The sequence below is a fragment of the Adelges cooleyi genome, unplaced genomic scaffold, assembly GCF_023614345.1.
Source record: "Adelges cooleyi isolate 19-005CV unplaced genomic scaffold, UGA_ACOO_1.1 ACOO_flye_CR_arks_rails_tigmint_CR_PRNA_1, whole genome shotgun sequence".
NCBI lineage: Eukaryota > Metazoa > Arthropoda > Insecta > Hemiptera > Adelgidae > Adelges > Adelges cooleyi.
The window spans coordinates 5972089-5993888 of NW_026095751.1; the positions used below are offsets into that span (position 1 = coordinate 5972089).

At 28.6% G+C, this 21800-nt stretch overlaps 1 protein-coding gene across 2 annotated transcripts in view; it reads right to left on the bottom strand.

Annotated features, from left to right (window-relative positions):
* Positions 1 to 579: 579 nt before the first annotated feature.
* Positions 580 to 21800, bottom strand: part of LOC126834704 (hemicentin-2-like) — a 156235-nt gene continuing 135014 nt past the window's right edge. For both annotated transcript variants that reach the window (XM_050566826.1, XM_050566817.1), the window contains 5 exons: positions 20597 to 20805; positions 12177 to 12338; positions 4307 to 4441; positions 2643 to 2856; positions 580 to 1516 (listed from right to left, as the gene is read on the bottom strand). In XM_050566826.1, coding sequence (XP_050422783.1) covers positions 1413 to 1516; positions 2643 to 2856; positions 4307 to 4441; positions 12177 to 12338; positions 20597 to 20805 — 824 coding nt within the window. In that variant the 3' untranslated portion in view covers positions 580 to 1412. The remainder of the gene's footprint in view (positions 1517 to 2642; positions 2857 to 4306; positions 4442 to 12176; positions 12339 to 20596; positions 20806 to 21800) is intronic.

A 21800-nucleotide genomic window follows, 5' to 3' on the forward strand; every position in this document is an offset into this window, starting at 1 on the left:
CCAAAATGACAATATTGTTTAATTTTTATGGTAGGTTTACGATCATAACTTGTATCTTATTTTCTTAGATAAAAGCAACAGTTTTTATTAATACCCGTGTCACTTGAGCCCTATCTTTAAAGTTTCGAGTAATTAATCTCAATCGCTTAACTCGTTTGCTCCCTTCGTCATTAACCTTTTTTCCATAATGTCTTTTTTAATAAAATAATTACTGTCCAAATTGGTAAATATAAAGTATTATGATATCATCTAATATTTTCGTTGGAGCTAATTAATTATGTATATTATATCGTATATATTTTATAATTTAATAATTACAATTCATCAGTTAATAAACAAGAAAACGTATAAAATGTGTATTATATATTATATTGTGTATTTTAATAATAAAACTGAATTAATATAATATAATGCGTTCAAAACAAAAATACGATATAGGGTGAAGGAAGGTATTTTCATGGCATACGCAATTTCGTGATATAGTTTGTTTGATCGTATCGCGTAATTCCCTATTAGAAAATTGTCTTGAAAATTACACTGATTGTTAAAATAACAGTTATTTTAACAATCAGTGTAATTTTCAAGACAATTTTCTTATAGGGAATTACGCGATACGATCAAACAAACTATATCACGACATTGCTTATGCCACGAAAATACCTTCCTTCACCCTACATATTTTAATTTGTTTAGTAAGGGAAATGCCTATTTAGATAGTTTACTAGATATTAGGTTATAACAACACATTTTGCCTACGTGAAATATTTTACTAAGGTAACATAATATTAATTTAAATATCTATAACATTTTATTTAAATTTCCCTCTACGAAGACATAACGTTTGAATATTATAATATATATATTTGATATAGATGAAAATGTATTTGGTACGTTATCATCTGAATAGCACTCTAGAATATTTTTGTTATTTTTTAAGAAAGTTAGGTATATGCATTTTATATAAATTAAAATTTGAAATGCTGTAGCATTTTGGAACCCTGTACATTACCTTAATTGCATCACTAAATAATTATACATTCGTTAAATGAATTTACAAATAATAATATATTATTCATACACCAAACAATTACATTGGTAACCATACAGACAAGTATGAGTTTTAAGTGAATAATTAAATAATTTATAATAGGATAAAGTTTATGCTCCAATTATGTGGGTATAGGTATTCACAGTTTAACGTAGGTATCTTGCAACAAAATCCTTCAATTGCAATGTACTTAAATAGGCATATTATACAGATTACTGAACAATAATTAAGTATAGTATTTTCACAATTATTACAAATCGTAATAATATTTACACATCATCAAGTACATCGTAAGTAAATATTATTATAGTAATAATCAATGGTTAATCGTTAAATCACTTAATAAAATAATAGCTGTTGTTACTTATCTAACCGATATAACCAACAGTGGCAATGCGACAAACCATAACATGACTTCGACGCCCGAAGCTGTTGATTTTCTGCGTGATATTGCAGCCATCGTGTCACCTAAAAAATATTTTTTTTTTATTATGTTACATTTTATATAAAAAAAAAAGTTGAATACTATAAAATAAAAATTATTTAATGAATGTTCGTTTGTCAATATAGTCTGAAACGTAGTTTATTTTTTATTACTCAGCTAAATGGAATCATAAATAAATGAAATATTATTAGGAGCTCGTAAAAATATAATTTTATAACTTCAGATAATCAAAATACTCCGAAGATATACATTTTAGAGTTAGATCTTAATTTAACATACCTAAATTCTTGTACCTATATGGTATTGTTAATAAGAATAAATAAAAATGTGAAATATGTATAGTAAAAATAGGACTTTTTATTTTATTTAACTATTATTACTATGTAACTTATTAATATAAGATGGTTAAAACACATTCCATTCCATTTCAGTTAAACATTGTTTGCTATATTTTAATACAAACAATTGAATAAACCTAATCTTTATTAGGCTATAGTCAACATATTTAACCATATGTTTGATAGAATATTTCAAGTGCAGAATAAATTATTTCAATAATATTTTATAAAGTTCACCTTACCACGTCTAATATGACCTAGTATATAAATAATTGATAATTAGTTTGTGTCATAAAAATAGGCTATCCATGCAGGTAGAGATAAAGTATAGAAGTTTGTTTTTAAAATATAGCAAAGATGTTATTAAACTGTTATATGAAAATAAAAATATAAGTTAGATTATTTTCTTCGGTAGGATAACGTAAAACTGCAAAATTTAACTTTATCTGCATACTTTATTAAATTTACTGTAATATTTTTTGTGCATAATACAAATTAACGCTGTCTATCAATTTGACAAATCTAGTTTAAATAATGTAATAATATGATGAATTATTTTTATAGTCATTAGTTTTAGTCCCAATGTATAGCCGTTTCGTTTTTATGAAATTGGAATTTTAAACACAACCTTTAAAAACATTATTTTACAGATTATTCTCTTAAGTGTATATTTTATTAACACAAGTGAAATATACCTTCCCATTTTGCGTGCTAAGTCAAGGAAAATATTTTATATTCTATGGTCACATAATAATTATTTAAAAAATTCCAAATGGTAAGTTTTGTTATTATCTTAGAAATGTTATGTTACCTTCAGAAACAAAAACATATACAGAGGCAGGTTCAGCATTGGCCGCTTGACATGTATAATTGCCACTATCTGTATCAATGACGTCGTGAATGGTGAGTCTGCTTGTACTACGACCACCGTTTTCAGCATTTACCACTATGCCTCCTCTGCTGTTGTCGTAGTTAATCATTTTTCGGTCGTGATACCAAAATACATACTGTGGAGGCTGAGGACTCTTTAAGCAAAATAGAAATGGTACGTGGTTAATGCGAGCTAATCTGAAGGATTTTATTTTGATTCAATAAAATAAAAACTAACAGTTTTGTATTAAAACTAATGCCTTTTTGTAGTCAAGGTACCTGTGTAAATTTGTATAGTAGACCGAAAAACATCCTATTCTAAATTTAGCCATTAACCGTCAATACTTAATTAGTATTTTTGTAAAATGTAACTTATTGTAAAAATGGTTAAAAACTTTTTAAATAACATTATTTAAATAACTAAAAGTAATTTCAAAAGTGTATCATACCTTGTAAATGTTATGGAGAGATTAAATATTTTTTCAAAACTAAAATCTGAATATTTAAGAACTTATACTGTTATAAGTATAAATACATGTTTTTTTACTGTCCTGATTACATTAAAAAGTTGAAATAAAATAGACGCCTCTTTTCTATACTATATATGCGTTTAAACATTTTAGTTGAATGTTAAGTTTTAATGAAAATTGTCTATGTAATACGCTTTAATGAGTTCTAGTGTAGAGGCTCCTTCCCATAAATGAATTATTGTTTTCTTTGTCACTCTTATGGTATATTGAATAGAAAAACTAAAATAATGACCAAATTAATCACAAGATATGTCGATTGACAACTATTAAAAGAAAACTAAAAACGCTCCACGATGTTTATACTGTTAAAAAATTAGTTGGTGGAAAAAAGTACAAGGTATTGACAAAAAAAAAAAAATACTTGTTTAACTTAATCTGTGTGATTTTTAAAGATGATGTTTCAAAAAAGTGACTGTGAAAATGTTATAAATATCGTTTGCAATAAAAAATATATTCAACTTTAATTTTTCGTACTTTTTATTATAAAAAAAGCGAAACTATTTTTCAGGTTTATACCTTTACAGACTACAGCAATGATTTGTCATTTCAATATGACAGGCTATTAAAATATTATTATACTATGGGATTTGTATGATAGTACAAAACACCATTGTTTAAAATAAAGTTTTTTTTTTTATAAATATATTCCGATTTTATAACATGTAGTATACAAACTATTTCCTGTATATCATGTATAATTTTTAGGTTTGTTATGGCCACAACATTTTGTTTTTTTTTCCATATGTAATGTAAAACGGCGCATTGGGTATGCAATTTAGGTACAGAATTGTGTAGAACTTTTGTTTATTTGCGTTAGAACAGAATAATACTTAATACCATTTTTTTAAACTGTTGTAATGTTAATATAGATAATATTATTATTTATATTGTAACTGTCAATAATAATAATACTAATAACAGTGTAACGTCCTTCTATAATATTAAAACTCTAACCAATAATTGAATATTAGGTTTACTTGGAAAACTCAGAAATTTAGCTTAAGGAATAATCCTAAAGTTAGTTAAAGCTTAAACACATATGATCGGTATTATTGTTGGTTTCTTTAGAACTTACTTTTTCGATAATGCAAAGAAGATTTATTATGCTTCCCGTGTCAACATGAAGTTCACTTGGTCCATCAATGTGAACTTCTGGTACAACTATGTGTAAGTTTATAAACGAAGACATTATTCCAGTTCCAGTGGATATCTAAAAAAAATTGAAATTAACAATAAAGAATAATAGTGGTATTTTTATTAAAATTGTTTACAGAAAACTTATATCAAAAAATAAAAATTAATATGTTAATTGAATAATTTTTATACTGTAGAGTAATTTGTTAATGATATTTTAACACTTTAAAACTGGATTGGTAATTATATTATTCGTTTTTATTAGCTGTAAAAATAAATAAAAATACATTTTTATAAGCAACAATAAGAGAAATTATGAAAATCACGTTAAACAAATTTTTGGGCAATTTCTCCAAAGTTTGGATTGAAATTCATTTAAATATTTTAGTTTCAAATGCTGTAAACCTAAAATCGAGAGCATTTTATAATTTCGTCTTTAGAATTCTAAAATAAAATTTTTATTAATATGTTGAGGTTTATTAGTTGTTGCTCATAAAACATAATTTAAATGAAACCTTTCTAAAACAAATTAATTTAAAAACGTAGACTTTAAATTTTGACGTGTTAAAAATGTACCCTGACCTACTGTTTTTTCACATTGGGTATTAATATATTTGGTTACATACTATAATATGCAATTTTTAATGGTCAAAAATGAAAACGATTATATATACAACAATAATTCATAATATGAAAGCACACAATGTGAACACTTGTTTTTATTGGGTCTGCATTATTAAGTCTGACAACACCTCAATTCAATAATAATAATATGTGCGAAACCAATGGAACACCTAATTTGCCTTTTAAACCTTGCTGGCATTGTGCTAATGAATAAGTCTGCTCTTCTCGGCATAAATTTATTCGTCCCACAGCACGCTATATGCGTATTAAGCATATCCCACAACTACCTATTACCCGCCACTATCTCCGCAAGCACCGTTACAATGCATACACTTTGGGCGTGAACCATAACGTTATGAGTTCCCAGCAGATGTTATGTGCACACGCACAAAGAATACCTTTAATTCGGTTCGTTTTTTTTTTGGGTTGGAAAAAAGATTAATTTTCTAGACTATGCTCATCCAAGTTTTATCTATTAAAAATAAAAAAATGTCGCTATTCAATTTAATGTTCAATAATCACTCTTAAACTTTTATCTGTCATAATGTTGTATTGAATTCGTTTGATTGAAACATAGTTTTTTAAAGCATTGTAAGCATAGAAAAAAAATATTTATATTGAATAAGATAAAAACCCTCAACATATTTTTTCTAGCTTCGATGCGATATTTTTTACGTGATTAACACCTAAGGGCTTTTATATATTCTTTTAGAAATTGAACATTGTCTTTTAAACTATAAAAATTAAAATATTTGTTCAGATATTCTTTAGATTTCACGTTAGAAGTAAATTGAAGCTTATGTTTCTTAAAAATATTTATACAACACTATTTTAAAATTCAAAAAATGAATTTTATACTTGAAATCCATGTAGTTAATTTTATCAACTTTTTAGCGCATACAAATTTCAATTTAAATGATGTCACAAAACACATTAAAATGTTTTTCGTTTTGCAAAGTGCTATATATATATATGTATTTTAAACTTTTTAAGCATTAATTTCATACTGTTATTAATATTTTAAGAGATAGATATCAATCAACTTGTTTAATTCAAAATATTATATTGATTTGTTCAAATTAATAAATTATCAATTATCAATTTTCAATAAAGTGCAGTTTATATGTAATATATAAAAGTAACTGCAATGACTCTAAACCAAATTTTGTCTTAATCGAGTGTAACTATAGATTTTGTTATGTATCAAAATAATTTTCTTTGATTTTTTTAGGACGTAATAGACCAGCCAAATAGCAAATATTTGGAACGGGTAATTAAGATACCTTACGATGACGTTTTTTTTAAATTAAATGTTAAATAATAAAAAACATTTTGTTATAAAATCTTTGTTTGGTTAGTCGGATTGAGTAGTAATTTATTTATTTTTTAAGATGTTGATTACGTTGTTATAATAACCAGAAAGCAAAGACGGTTTTTTATTTGTTATTTAGAGAAAAAAGCAAAAAAAAAAATATTGAATGTCAGAAGAGGAAATTAATTTTTATTTATCAACGTCATTATTGGATGGAAAATATTAAAAATATGGTTTTAAAATCTACTGTTTTTTTTTTAAACAAACAATACCTTATATCTGGTAAGTTACAGCTCAAGTAAATGGTAAAGTGGGTAGTGACAGTATTCGTTTTGTAGGCAGTGATTCCTTATTATTGTAAAAGGTACACGAGCTCTCTTTGGTGGTCGATTCAAGACTTATTACAATAAGTTTTTTCAAAAAGCTTTCAAATTTTAACGTTATCAATTTTTTCTATACAAATTAAAAAATGTTGATATTTGATTTATGTGAAGTTTTTGAGAAATCTAAGTTTATATTTGACAATGTTTTGTTCTATACCTGCCATAATGCTATTGAAACAAACGTATATAATAGTACGTTTAAAATTTTTATACAAATTAACTTAAGAATATACTTAACTAAACTTACTTGGATCTAATGATTAATAAGATAATTTATATAGTATTTAATATTATTGTTATTATTTGCCGATAAATCGATTTACGTTTATTAAGATTTAAATGTTATATTTGACTGATCTTAGTCGTTACGTCATCACTGTTAACCTATGTAAAACACAAGAAAAGTGAGAACGGTTTTTACGTGTTCTTGTGAATTAGCTCGTTTGAACCACTTCATACATTAAAGACACTTTCCAAGTGGTCGACTATTAAATGCAATTTTCTCTAGGTACTTCTCGAGCACCGTGGGTTTCAACGGCAACGGCACGACAACGGGTTGTTTTAATTTCTTAGGGGAGAGAAAAACAAAATCAAATTTCAAAGTATATTCATATATTTTATAGCACGCCATTTAACAGTGCGAGATAGTTACGGCCGTTTTTGGATTTCTCAAATAACTTTAAAAGGTCAACATACTAACAGACGTCGCTCAAGTCAAAGGGTTTTTAGAAGTCGAGCGACGGCGAAAATACTACACGGACATTATGAAAAATCCCACGGGCAATAACACTGAACGCAGTGGCTGTAAGGCGATTAATTATACTAACGGCCGGGCAACCGTCGGTTTTCGCACGCCAACACTCTACACTAACCAAGAGTGGAGATAAAAAAAAGTAAGAGAGAGACATAGATAGAGCGAGTGGTGTACCCTGCGCATTTATATTCAAAGGATCAAAAATGGCTTGAAGATGGAGTGAACGGGGAGACCGAGGAGCGAGTGGCACAAGGACGGCGGAAGGTTACTGGACGTTTTACCGAAATTACTAGTCGCTTTCCAGATTTCTTAGGAGGTGGCAGGTAAGACTCGACCGAAGTGTAACGGCGTAGCGGTGGACGGACAACGGATTGGTTAATGTGACCCTTTGGGATTACAACTTTTTGTGAATTTTTACCCCGAACGTTGGTCCAAAATATTATGGCCCAGATTATACGTTATGGTAATTCGGTGGCTATTTCCATAGCTAAGGAGTCGAAAGTGTTGTTCGCTGAATTCGTTATTCAAATGTTTTTTTTTAGAAACTAAAGTAGTTTCCATCTTCACGAACAATGGTATATATTTTTGAAATTAGGGTTATATTACACTATTTGCTTTGATGTATAAGTATATATATATATATACATTTTGGAGGTTGATTAAGCATAAATATTTTGTGTGAATAAGTAAAAAGTATGTCTTTCTAAATTGAACTTTGGCTTAAATACTTCCGATAAAAGAACATAGTTTTTTTAAAATATTGATACGATATATGTATTTTTTTTTATTTACATGTGAAAAAAACGATTATTGATAAAAATAACATACATTTAATCTTACTAATATACACTTTGTCAATGGGTTTCGGAATTCCAATTACAATATATAGCTCCTCTATACCAATAAAATTTCTAATCTAGTTTTAACTAAGGCAAAAAGGTTAAGTTCGATTAAAGAAAAAACTAAACTCCCCATTGGTACAAAAATGGTCATAATTTTGAAAGTGTTTAATTGTTAAAACAAATGGCTCTGAAAGAAAATTCTATACCTAGTTAATTTATTAAATTAAAACCAACACACAACTAGAAAACTTACTGGTGCATACCACATTACAAACTAAATGGCAAAATTATTTATTCATCCTTGAGAAAAATCTGGTAATTCGTATTACCTATAATACAATAAAAATAAGTTATTGGCTTAATTCAATTTCTGGAAAAAATACTTATACATTATGTGATACTTAAAACGTTTGTACTGAAATGCAAATAATTGTCTAACGATATTGGATTAAACTGTAGAGCTTTGGAACAATGTTAAACACTTAAAAAGCTTTATAATGGTAGTTATAGTTAAGTATTAATTTTATTTTTATTAGTATGAAATAGCATCAGGATCATCGATTGCAAATAATTTCAATAATATATATTAATACTCTTTTTTTAAACAATCATTTTATCTTACATCTTTTTAAAAGCTTTTTCAGATTTAAAATGATATAAATTATATTTATTGTGGTAAATTGTCATATAATTATAATATTAGGAAATAAAATCCTTAAGATACCATGCCGCATAATATTATATAATTAATAAATAGTATACTTTCTATCTAAATTAATTTAATATTATAACTTAGGCAACACTAACTGCATTAAACCCAATTGCCTTAATATATCTTAATAGGTGAACTAAGTAGCTGTTGACGTAATTAAAAACTAATGTATTTTGAAAGTTAAAAGGTATTAAATAAGTAATTTTTTTAATTTGACAGGAAAGCTAATAAAAATCAAAAAATAAGAGTTCTTTTAAAAATAATGCTGACTTCAAATTTAACTTCGAAGCGATTAATTTTGTTTTCATTTAAAAAAGTAATAACATTTATATTATAAATTAAGTGATGACATTTTCAAGAAAACTACTATATTTTATAATACACATCAAGAATACATTTTAATGATTTTCGCTTACAATGCATAATATGTCTAATCGCGTTTAAAAGTTTATATTAATTATTATTAATAATATATGGAATAATATTGTTAATGTTATAAACTACACAAGATGGTAGTAAATATTCAAAGTGTTGACGAAAAAGTAGCCGTGTATTTATTGGAACGTCTTCCGTTTAGGTTTTCGGCTATCCGAACTAACGTGATACTAACTAACTTGGATTGAATTTCAAGATTTTTTTTTCTCTCTGCCATATTAAGGTGTTCGACAAAATATTCTCTTCCGACACGACCCGTTCCGACATCGAAACTCTAATTTTTTTCTCTTTTTTATCCCTCGTACAATATCTTTTCACTCTGGCGCACAAAACTACAGAAAACTTTTAAATGTGCTCGATACTTTTCACGCATGATTTGAACTAGTTTGGGAAAGAACGTAAAAAATAGCACGGAAACCCCGAGCAAGGAACCGTGAACGAAATACAAAACGTGGCCCATTATATTATACCTACAGTAACACAAGCTTTTTCTCAAATATTTCACAAAAATTTGAAGTTCGCTTTTGTTCGAGTACAGCGCACACGAGTAAACATATTATTATTCGCCCAACTATATATTATGCGGATTAAAAAAAAAAAACCTAAATCTATTTAGTATCGTGTTTCCATATTATTTACTCTGGCGCCGTGTGTATAATTTGGTCGCAACATAATATTATTACATCAAAACTTTATTTTTATTTTGAAATTGAAGTTGTCGAATACATGTATTACTCGTATCGATATATTGTAGCTTGTATGGACAATATAGAATATACTTACATGATATTCAATTTTTAAGCCTTTCGATATTACCTTAATATAACACAAAAATTGGATATCAATAATATATCTTTGAAAATATCGTCCTCGACAGAATATCCTAATAATACGTAGACCTTTGAAATGGTATACTTTTAAATACGATACATGTTTATTATATTACAAGATATAATGTTGATATTATATTTAAACGAAAGACGAGTACATCGTGTAATAAAAACGTCAGCTGTGGTTACAAAGGAAAAATTAATGAGAAAAGTCTTTCAATTTGACACTGAAATAAATTTTGCATATATTAGTCAAATTTTTGGAAATATTAGCTGCTTGATGAACTTCAGCATACATTTATATACGGTATGAATACCTTTGATGTTTCTTTTTAAATTTTTAATTTCAATAGTGGCTATGGTTACTTCGGAAAACTCTGTCGTTTGTTTTATATAACATACAAATTCACAATTCGTAAATAATATAAGTGAAGTAGTGGCATATTATTTATTGACAACGTAAAACTGATAGCGATTGTGTATAATTGCTTTTAATAGTAATTAAAAATAATAGTTAAAAACTGAAAGTCAATTGTGTCTTTAAATTGTTATCCATTATGTAATACGGAATATCGGTTAGGTTATACATTATAATTGATAGCCTTTTATAATTTGATGTTGTTTGTGAAAAGTAAAAATTTGGCCAAAAAGTATTTTGTTATATTTACATGGTTCACGGTTCACCTATATATTTTACAAACTAGTTTTGCCTTGTAGGTGTAACCGTAAACCATGTAAAATTTCTAAAAAAAACCCTACACAAACTTCAACCAATTTAAAAGTATTTCGTTTTTAAAACACTTTTATTATCACTTTGTGTAGATCAAATCAGGTTATCCTTTTTTTACAATAGGAGACGATCCTGGGATATCGTGTGATAAAAAAAATACCAATTTAAACATATTGTTGGTTCAGGAGTTTCGAAGATTTAAGTCAAGAGTAAATATAAAAAGTCTTAAATTCGTTATTTTAAAGTATTATCGTGAAATTTGCTATAATACAGACAGTGTAATAAGATAAGAAATATTTAAATATAAAATAATTATTAGTGTAATAATATAAACATCATGCAAGTTTAGTAGTAACAGTAAATTGTATAAAGTCGTACAATATTGCCATCCGAACGAATATTAATAAGTTATAATTTATAATTATTTTAACGATGAAGACATTTATGAATAAATTATGATAAATGAATTTATTCTATTTACTGAAGGTTTTTGTATATTTTAAAATAAATAAAATACTAAATTATATAGAATCACAAACATTCGAGCTTCGAACCTTAATTTACAAAATCCAAATCAGAATCTCTTTTCTCGTCTGCGCTCTCGTTGTTTATATGTATATCTAACAGAAAGCGAGAGAACCAAGTTGGATTTTTCGAAATCCACTCAAACTGGCATACATATATGTATACATTTTGTACTTTTCTTACTTATTATTTTTTAATAAGAGATAACCGTGATCTAGAAGATTTTCCATTGGAAAATATGGTGTTTGCCATTACTATAATATATTATACGGAGTACCCAACGGAATGTATTAATTTTGTTTTTAAACATTTTGTATGCGAAACCATATCCTGCTCGAGTTTTGGAATTCTCCTCACACCTGGTAGACACGTCACTGGCCGTTTGGGAATCGAAGTCTTACTATCGCGTTCGATAAAGAATATCTCCACACAGTATAAAACACACGCCGTTGGGTTGAACACTTTGTATTTTCACACTTTCGTCGCGCCAAACGCATCAATTCAATCATCTTGCTCTACATTTTATGACAATATTGTCATCCCGACGCTGGTATCCTTAAACGCCCTATCACCCTTTTGGCATTGCCAACGTTGTTGGTCGTCTCCATCCGTTTAGTTTCCAATAAATATTCGCCACAAGAAGACGTATCCGCTTATTACTCACCTGACACTCGTACGTGCCGTTGTCCCTTTTCTGTACGTATTTGATTTGCAGGGTCCAGTCATCGGATCCCTCGGCGTGCAATACTGTAAACCTCTCGTCGTTAGTGTAGGTAAACATACCTGACGTCAGTATGTGCCAGTCCCTGCGGCGGACCCAAGATATCTGAAAAAATAAAACCAATTTAGAGTATAAGTTTTGAAGAAAAAACAAAATTAAGGCGATCGGTGAAAATCGGATCATCCGAATCTTAATGTTGATAATGTAAACTGGTATCCAGTTACAAGTATATTATATATTTAAATATATCATTATCCATTTCATTATTCGAATAAGATATACATATAGTGTGATAACAGTACATTATAGCTATTGGCCTAGGCAGGATCTTTATACTCGACGCCATGGCAACTAGACCTTTGCTACTCCAATTTATCTGGCATGAAAATATTAAAACGTGTTCAAAATTCGCATCGAGCAACGCTGCAGTTGAAACATCAAAATTATAACAAATAATGTGCATCCAATAAGTATGCGTTTATCGTATTAATCGCATTAATTCCACAGTTTATCCGAAAATGTAATTATTTTACTGGATGTGTTTAATTACAATTTCTAGAGCCACGACAGTCGAAACTATTTAACCAGAATTCTGGATCGATTTAATTTAATGCAAATCTAACCACAAAGATAATATTGATAATTGACAAAAACATTCGCCGTACCGTGACTCGATGGAGGAATAACGTTTCATTGTTGTTTTATTCGTCAAGTTAAAGCATTGCCGCGCCGCCAAATACATTGTGTTCTCAGAGGTATTCAAGTAGTCAATCATAAATCATTATATTCAAACATTTAAGATATCTTCTGTTAATTAAACGTATATTTTAACATACTGATGATTTTTGGTATCGTTCGTGCGCAACATTTCTGTATAATAACAATTTCGATCGATAAGACAAAATGTTTTTAACATCGCGTGAACATTTTTTTTTATCTATCTTGTGCGATTTTTTTTTCTTGCTCTTTATTATAACGTGACACGATCCGTTACCGTTTGGCGGGTGCCTTTCGTTAAATAATAACATCATAACTGCCGTCTTGGTATCATTAGGGAATCGTGGCGATTCATAGCGATAATACCATGAATGAACTTTATAGGTACAACAAAATATGTTACATTAGTCTTTTTTTCCCCCTTATTTTATCCATCGACAGATTACGGGTATCGTTGTGGCTTATGATTATTTTAATGCTTGCCCGTCACGAATATTATATGAATACTACGAGTGCAGGATGAATATTTTAAGGCTACCGTGCGCGTGACTGCACGTTTTCGCTTATCTGTCAAGGCTTCTAAGCTCTAAGAAAGCAAATAAGCTATTATGCGGTGCCTCTAGTATATAAATATATTTTGATAAGAATGTAAATTGTTAACGGTTAAGACCGTTTCGGGCTTACTTCCTAGTATCGATTGATATTGATTAGCCCGTTGGTGAATATGGATATTCGTTGATTTTTTCGTTTCTAAACAGAGCTGTAGCTGATCAGGGAATGAGTTGTTTTCTGTATAATAAAAACGAAACGTTACCTACTGCAAATAGTAGTTAATACTAGGATTTACCAAAGGGTGTATGGCGCCATACGCAGTGTCGGTAAGCATTTGTTTTTCTTTGTTCATCTATTCTTATTATGGATTTAATGAATACTTCTGAATCGAAAAAAAATGTTTTTTATATAATATTAGTTCATTGACGGGTTTACTGTTATTTTATATATTTTATAACTAAACAAAGCCTCTTCGGTAGTATGGTAAATAGGTGTGGAACAAGTCGAATTTGAATATTTAAAAAATGATCACACTTTAATATCTAAACTATCTCTATCACATAAATAAAGTGTAATAGCTGTTGTAAGTAAGCTACTGACACTGATTTTTTTTTCAGGTTACTCTGAGATATTAATTCATCAAAATACATAGCTAAATCTGATCAATTTGATTTTGAGGAAGTTATGTGCTAATAAATTGGCAACGAGCTTTCATTTAGAATTTGCAAAAAAAATATTAAAATTAATACTATGCTACATTTTTGGATCTACTAAAACAATCTTTAGTTCTTATTATTCTTTATTAAAGGAAATGAGTCTAGAATAGTTGCTATATTCTTCTTTCGCTCGTAATTACAGAAAAAAAAAGTTTTTACTTTAAAAGTTTTTCTTTCCGCCAAAACTAATCGAACTGTTTCAATAATTTGTTTTGGACAAACAAAAATTATCATTAAAGATAGTTTTCCGTTTTTTCCATACGAGGTATGACGTTATATTTTATAAAAAGGTATACTCGTAATTGTTTAATTAATTTTGTACCAAATTTTAGTTTTATTTGTAAGATCCAAAGGAGGTTTCATAATTTAAACTAACTACATGTTTTAATAATATAAACACTATTTTTTTTAGTAAAGGCTGAAAAAGTAAATTTGGGACAGAATGCATTTCGAACCTTTGGTGACAAATACGTCGATCCCAGTGGTGTAAACGGATGCAGTTTGATGATTTTACATTATACACCTACTTGTTATGCAACAATTGAATTATTATTAATAATTAATTAATATAAAAATAAGTAAATCAACATTTCTTAATTATTGTCAAAATGTAAAAAAATATTCTGCAAGAGAAGTGAGCGTGGTAGGATCGAAATAAAATAGTGTCGATTGTATAAATGGCCATGAATAAAACAGCAGCGATAAACAAATATCTTGAATTTTGTTTTTCGCCTACTATTTTTTTTTTTGCAACCATGTGTTGCTAAAAAAACAAAGCCAGACAAACGATTTATTCCGAGGCGCCGCCATTACAATATTCGATTTGCTTCGGTATTTCTTTTTCTCGTTGACTCACATAAACACATATACCTTTTCTCTTTATAACCTCTTTCGTCACTCTTCCTCGCTTCAATTCTTCTATCACCGTGTTGTTATCATTTTGATTCTCTGTTTGATACAACAGTGTTAACTTGAAAATCTTTGGGCTATAGCACATTGGCAAACGCATGTTTATCGCATTGATGTAATCCGGTGCAACCGTTTGAGAAATTTCTTTACAGTTGACGATCGGGACAGACGTTGTCTTTATGAGGGCTATCAAGACACATATAAGGAATCGGCATTGGGTTGGTATAAATAAATCGGTTTACATTGAAAACAATAAGGACTTAGGACAGGCGAGCACCGAAGCAAATCATATTTATGATGAACTCTTTGGTGACAACGCCGTCTCAAACGCGCACGGTTAAGAAAAATGTACAAATAAAACATACATTTATTTTTATGTACACATAATGTATAAGTCTACTGTAATGCAAAATAATATATACGCCTTACAAGCAAAACCTGTGTATTCTACTACGTAGTTTCTATTCGTTTCGTTGTAATGTTGTCTTTTGAGTGCATAATATATCTCCATACTGTAAGTGTACATATTTGGATTTGAATACGTGTGAACGTCCTTCGAAACCGAGGAACCAAAATGATTTGAAATAAAACCCCCCTTTTTTGTTTGTTATAATATAATATAAAAATCATCGCATCGAGACAGTATTTGACACGTTTGCTCAATGCCGTTTGTGCTGTTTATAATACTGTTTTTACACAGAAAAATATGTTTGACAAAATCAAGCTATACCTATACCTACCTTTACACAATAATGACAATACCAATTAATAATTTTTGCCAAATGTATCGTTGAGGTTAAGTGACGTTCTACAATGAGTCAATCGACTTATTTAGTTTGAATTTTAAACGTGATGCTCTAGAGTGATTTAATCTCAAATATGTATATGTCTATGATGACTTACGTTAAATTATTAAAATAATTATATACAATATAACTGTAAACATATTTTTGAGTAACATATTTATTATAAAACTGTAAATATATATAATTGTATAGCTTAATCGAATGTTTCATACAATTCAAATGTTTTTATTCTAAAATAGTTGTTTTTTAACTTGACCCACTGTTGCATAGAATTCGGTTGTTTCTTTAAAAAAGTAGTTCATTATAAATCAACTATTTCACTTTACCTAATCGAAGAAGTGCAAATATTTTTACTTACTAACACAAAAAAAACAATACGTACTACACAAATATAATTTTAATTATTTTGAGCTATAAAACAAGCACTTATTATCAATACCTATCAATAGAAAATGACTTCGTTGTTAAAAGAGTAGGTTAAGACAACAAAGTTTTATAATGTAATATACAGAAAAATGTTCTGAGCTCTATAGTTATTTTATACTTGTTATGTTAGCTTCGAAAACTTAAGTTAAATATAGAATATTATTAATTTAGTTTAATATTCATTTATTTCAATTAAATGCTACACCGTACACTTACATTTTTACTTTTAAAGTTCAATATTTTAAATTGTATATTGTATATAATAATGTAGTTTTATTGGTGTTTGATATTAGTATAAATTGCTTGAAACGTTATTTTATATTTTCTTGAAATTAGGATAATAATATTATTTGTATAAGTCAAAAACTAGCTTTTTAACTTCTACTTTGACAAAGTGTACAAGACTTGTGTTAAAAAAAACAGTACAGTTGAAATGTGAGACGTTATCAGGATTTCACAGAAACGTTATTTTAGTCACGCAAATAATATTTTAATGGTCGAGTTTGATTTATTTCACACCTCAGTTATAATATAAAAATACCTCAGCCGTGAATGTAAAAATTCAAAAGGAACACCTACACATAAATCAAAATATTAAATAATTTCTTTAACGACTTCTTTAGAAATAGAATTTAAAAAGCCTTTATTATTACTTATAACCATTTATGTATATCTAGCTATTTTAACTTTCCTAACTATAAAGTATATTTTTTATAGCTAATTCTTATAATTTTTTTTACATTAAATCATACCTTTTTATCAATTTCTTATATGTTTAAGGATGCACAATGTTTACCAATTCAATAATTAAAAGCAAAAGTTATTATAGTTTCCATTATAGTTAAATAAAAGAAACCTAAAATTCAATGTAACATCTAAACTTTATAAAAGATATATTTAGAAAATATTAATTTTTTTATAGAAAAAACTACTAAATATAATATTTTAAGGTCATAATTAAGAATAGATACATATACTATTTCTCCATTGATATTATTATTTCATTTCGTATTATTTAGTTGTTGGGGTGGTTAATTTCGACATAATAATTTGGACGTTTTACATTACCCTATTTGTTTTGATTTTTAATTAAGTATTAGAGTTTTTTACTTAAAAAGATTGTATTTTTAAAACTTAGGTTGAGTAAACGATGGCTTAACATCTTAAAAACTCATGCAAATGACTATGTACTTTTTTTAATTTTTATAATGAGAGTTTACGAATTAGATAGCGGGCACTTAATTTACAGAAACAGTGAACATTTTATATGGCGTCAATATATTATGTTTAATTAAATAAATAGATAAAAAACTTTCTACACGACTTAAACCTGTAATTTTCTATGGAAGGGTCAAATGGGGGTGATTGTACACAAACATGCCAAATTTACATTTCTTAATCGTAATTATTGAGAGCTTTTAATAATTTTTAGATGTTGCTATAAAATACAATAAATTACTCAAAAATTGTGTATTTTTACAATCAAAGAAATGCGTTCACATTGGTCCTATTTGTTTACAGTTAACCTACCTATTAAACCCTATTTCACGAGTTCATGGCATATGAACGTTATAGCATTGTTATATTATACTTATTGAGTTCTTAAGTTCATCGGATAACTGAACATACAATTTGTTTACCCAACTACAATCATTGTATTATCTTTTATCATTATTATGATTATTTTTCGTGTTCTTAGACGTTCCGCTTTGATGAATATTAAAACAATAGCACAATAAAAAGCAATCGCAAATGGGTTTTCATTAGTAAAATACAAATTATTGTAATGACAGAGGTGTACATTTTTGATAATGAACGAAGGGGACATTTATTAAAGATAATGACGTACAGAAATTCACATTGCGTGCAAAGTGCCTAACATTTTCGCCGACATCATAAGTCATGTTCTGTCACAAACAATGGAGTAATTTTAATAGTGGACAAATAATTCATTGCAGTTTCTTTTTACTGAATCTGATGGAGTGTTTCAAAAGATAAGAAAAAAAAGGATAAATAATATTGTCCATTTTGAACAAAATGGCAAAAAATATTAAGCTAATAATATTATGATGTCATAATGTCCATTATTATTATCGTTTAAATGATAATAGATGACAAATATTTGAACAATTTTATTCACTGTAGATAGATACTAATAGAGACGATCATTAATGTTACCTATTCTGGTGTTCCTGTTAGAATTTAATTAGATTGATACTGGAAATGCATCACTATCATAATTGATTTAACGCCTGATGAAAATTAACGCTAATGTAACTGATTGCTTTGATACTACTACTACGATGATGTAATACAATATAATCAGCTCGGTAAAATTATAGGAATCGTTACAAAATATATCAAAATGTTCACGTAATCGTATTAAAACATTTATTTGTACGGCTAATATTATCTTAAATTGCTGTTAATGGATATTATAAAGTTAAATGTAAAAGAGACAATTACGATTTTTAGATTATAAATTTTAAGAAACTGAAAGCTGATCAAAATCTGAAAAGAAAATCGTGTATTTTATAAATTTATCATACAATGATAACGAGGATTTCATGTATCATGACGATTTTAACAATGTGTTAAATACCTAAAAAATATTTTTACTATTTATTTTCTTGGACTATAGATACGTTGATGTGTTTTGAAAAAAAAAATACATTTATATAAATATATATTAGGGCGGTTCAAAATTGTTTTATATATTTTTCCGTTCTTTTATTGACATAATGTTTCTTGGGATAAAACAAATATTTCCCTATTTTTCAGATTTTTAAAATTATGTTTACAGGCTGCGAGCATCAGTTTTAAAAAAAAAAAAATGGTTGTTTCTTAGTTTTTATTTTTTTAGGGTATAAATATCAATGGTTGTATACAAAATCATCGGTAGAAAAAAACCCAATTATTAAACTAATTTAGGCCTTAGGATGTAAAATGTATGGCATCGTTGATAAATTAACTCTTAATAATACCCTAAAAAATTATATAAAACCCTAAAATTATTTTTTTAAGGGATGAAAATATTTTTAACTTCCTATTCCTCAATTAATTGCGAAGAAATCTGATATACTTACATAAGACATTATTTCTACAATAGATCAGAAAAAAATGATTAAAATCATATATAAACATTTTAATGGATCAAAACGGCAAAGACAAACGAACTTTTGAATCATCCCACTTATTATTATACATTTTTTTTTTAGTCAGCAACTTTAGATTAAATCGCAGAGGTAGAAGGAAAACGGCTAAAAGTTCTGTAAATTTTCAACAGGGATACACGATTTCGTTTATTATCCTGATAAAACAGTTACCGAGTCCATTTTAGGATACTCGACATGGGAAATGAGGCGGAGAGGCGGAGAACGGGTGGCCGGAAACGCGGCATGGCAGCAACAGCGTCAGGCGGAATTTAATTTCGGCCAATGGCATCTCTCTTTTCCGGACATCATTATGTCGAAAACGAACGACAACGACCCGAGAGATGTATAAACGCATATCGTCCGTCCGCGGCACTAGAATAGCACGTGACTAGAATGTTCGAACAAACCCATTCTATCTCTGGCCCCTATCTTCGTCCTTGTCTCCGGCAATTTAGCTTGGGTGAGTATGTTTTGATTAAGAGAACGACGGTCCATTGCCATAATCCACCCGTGTCCCCGTGGCTCCCGGCGATAGGTAGGAGCCACTTAGCCTAATTAAATGGTCAGATGTGTCATGTCATTTATGGACCTCACATACGTATGTTTGTCATTGTTGTATAATGTTATGCGACACGGTTAGAAACTGTTACAAGGTTTCTAACGACACTGCGCATACAACAATTCGGAGCCACACTGGTATATATTTGAATATATCCACATTCCCTTCTTCGCAAAAATAAACTAGAACGGGATTTTCTCAACGAGAATTTTGCAACCAAAAATGTCCGAAAACGAATTTTGTCTTGATTATTAAATTATTCGATTCGTTGAAGTATTTTTTTTTTTTTACACATTGTATCGTACCTATCATTTTTTAACGAGATATTATGTATCTATTACTTTTGCTTAAAAATTAATAATATGTTTAATGCTCCATTTGTCTCGTAAAATGTGTACTCGATGAAAAACTGACCATTTTTGCTAGTTCAACAAATACATTTTTAAGATTAATTGGCTAGAACAGCCATAAACGATTTAAACAAGTAAATAAGTAAATTAAAGTAAGCACTGTATAACTTTACCGTTCGCTCGCCCAAATTCCTGACGCGACAGTGCAAGTATGCGGTGCTGCCAAGAGGTACGGTCAGGTTAGTATCCGTTGTGTTGTCCAAAAGTGGTTCGGTAAGTTTTTGAAATTCGTCGAAGCTCGAATACCAAAGTTGTTGCCAATCTGTATTGCTAGATCCGGGTTGTTCGCCTTTATTCTTTGGCGTGTATATCTCTCGTTTATCTGCAAAGAGAGTTTCGTAATTAAACATAATATTTAAAAAAAAAAAAAATCTTGTACAACAAAATTACATGTCCATAAACCTAATACGATTCAAGTAGCGTCTGAGACAATATAAATGAAACAAAATAGTCTTCAACGAACAATGTATATTTATAACTTTTTTTTTTTACCTTATTTGTGTATCACATTATGGTTTTATGATAAGAATATGAATTAAACCAATATTATACTTAAAAGTTTAAGATATAGTTGACAAGGTAAAATTCTTCTCTTCTTTAAAGGCAATACCCTGTTTTAATACCCCTGACTCCCCCCTCCGTGTTTCCCATCCGGCGGGAAGAGGAGACGATCCCTTCAGTCTACAGGCAGCAGTAGAGCGAATAACACGTAACCAGCACGCAGCACAGCCCTGGTTTCCGAAACGTTGACATAGCCAATTTATATATTGGTGTAAGAGGGTAAATATTAAAAAAAAAAAAAATTCTCTATACAATCCACGACTTCTTGGATGCATTTGTCAGTTTTTCTTAACCTTATTTTGCTAATTTGTTTGTTTTAACTAGGTTCTTTGTTAAATTTTTCTAAGACATCCTGATATTTTAGTTTTCCTATGCATTAGCTTTTCTTTCAATCTTCTTGGATTTCGCTAAAACAGGAACGTGGTCGCTACAAAAATAACATTTAGGTACTATTTATTCTAATCTAATGGGTAATTTAGGAGTCAGGATTTATGATTTATAAGCTCGCTACATGAATAAATCAGTACAGCAGTTTAGGAGACATCGTGGTTTTAGACACAAAAGTACAAAAATAAAACGAGCAAGTACTTATGAAATATGAATCTATTCACTCCAAAGAACCATTTTTAATTAACCTTATAACTGTATATGGAAATTTATTTAATATTGATTGGCAATTAATTTATAATTAAAGGAATCATAATCGTAGTAATTATATTTTCAGCATCACTCACACAGTAATTATAATTTCATCGT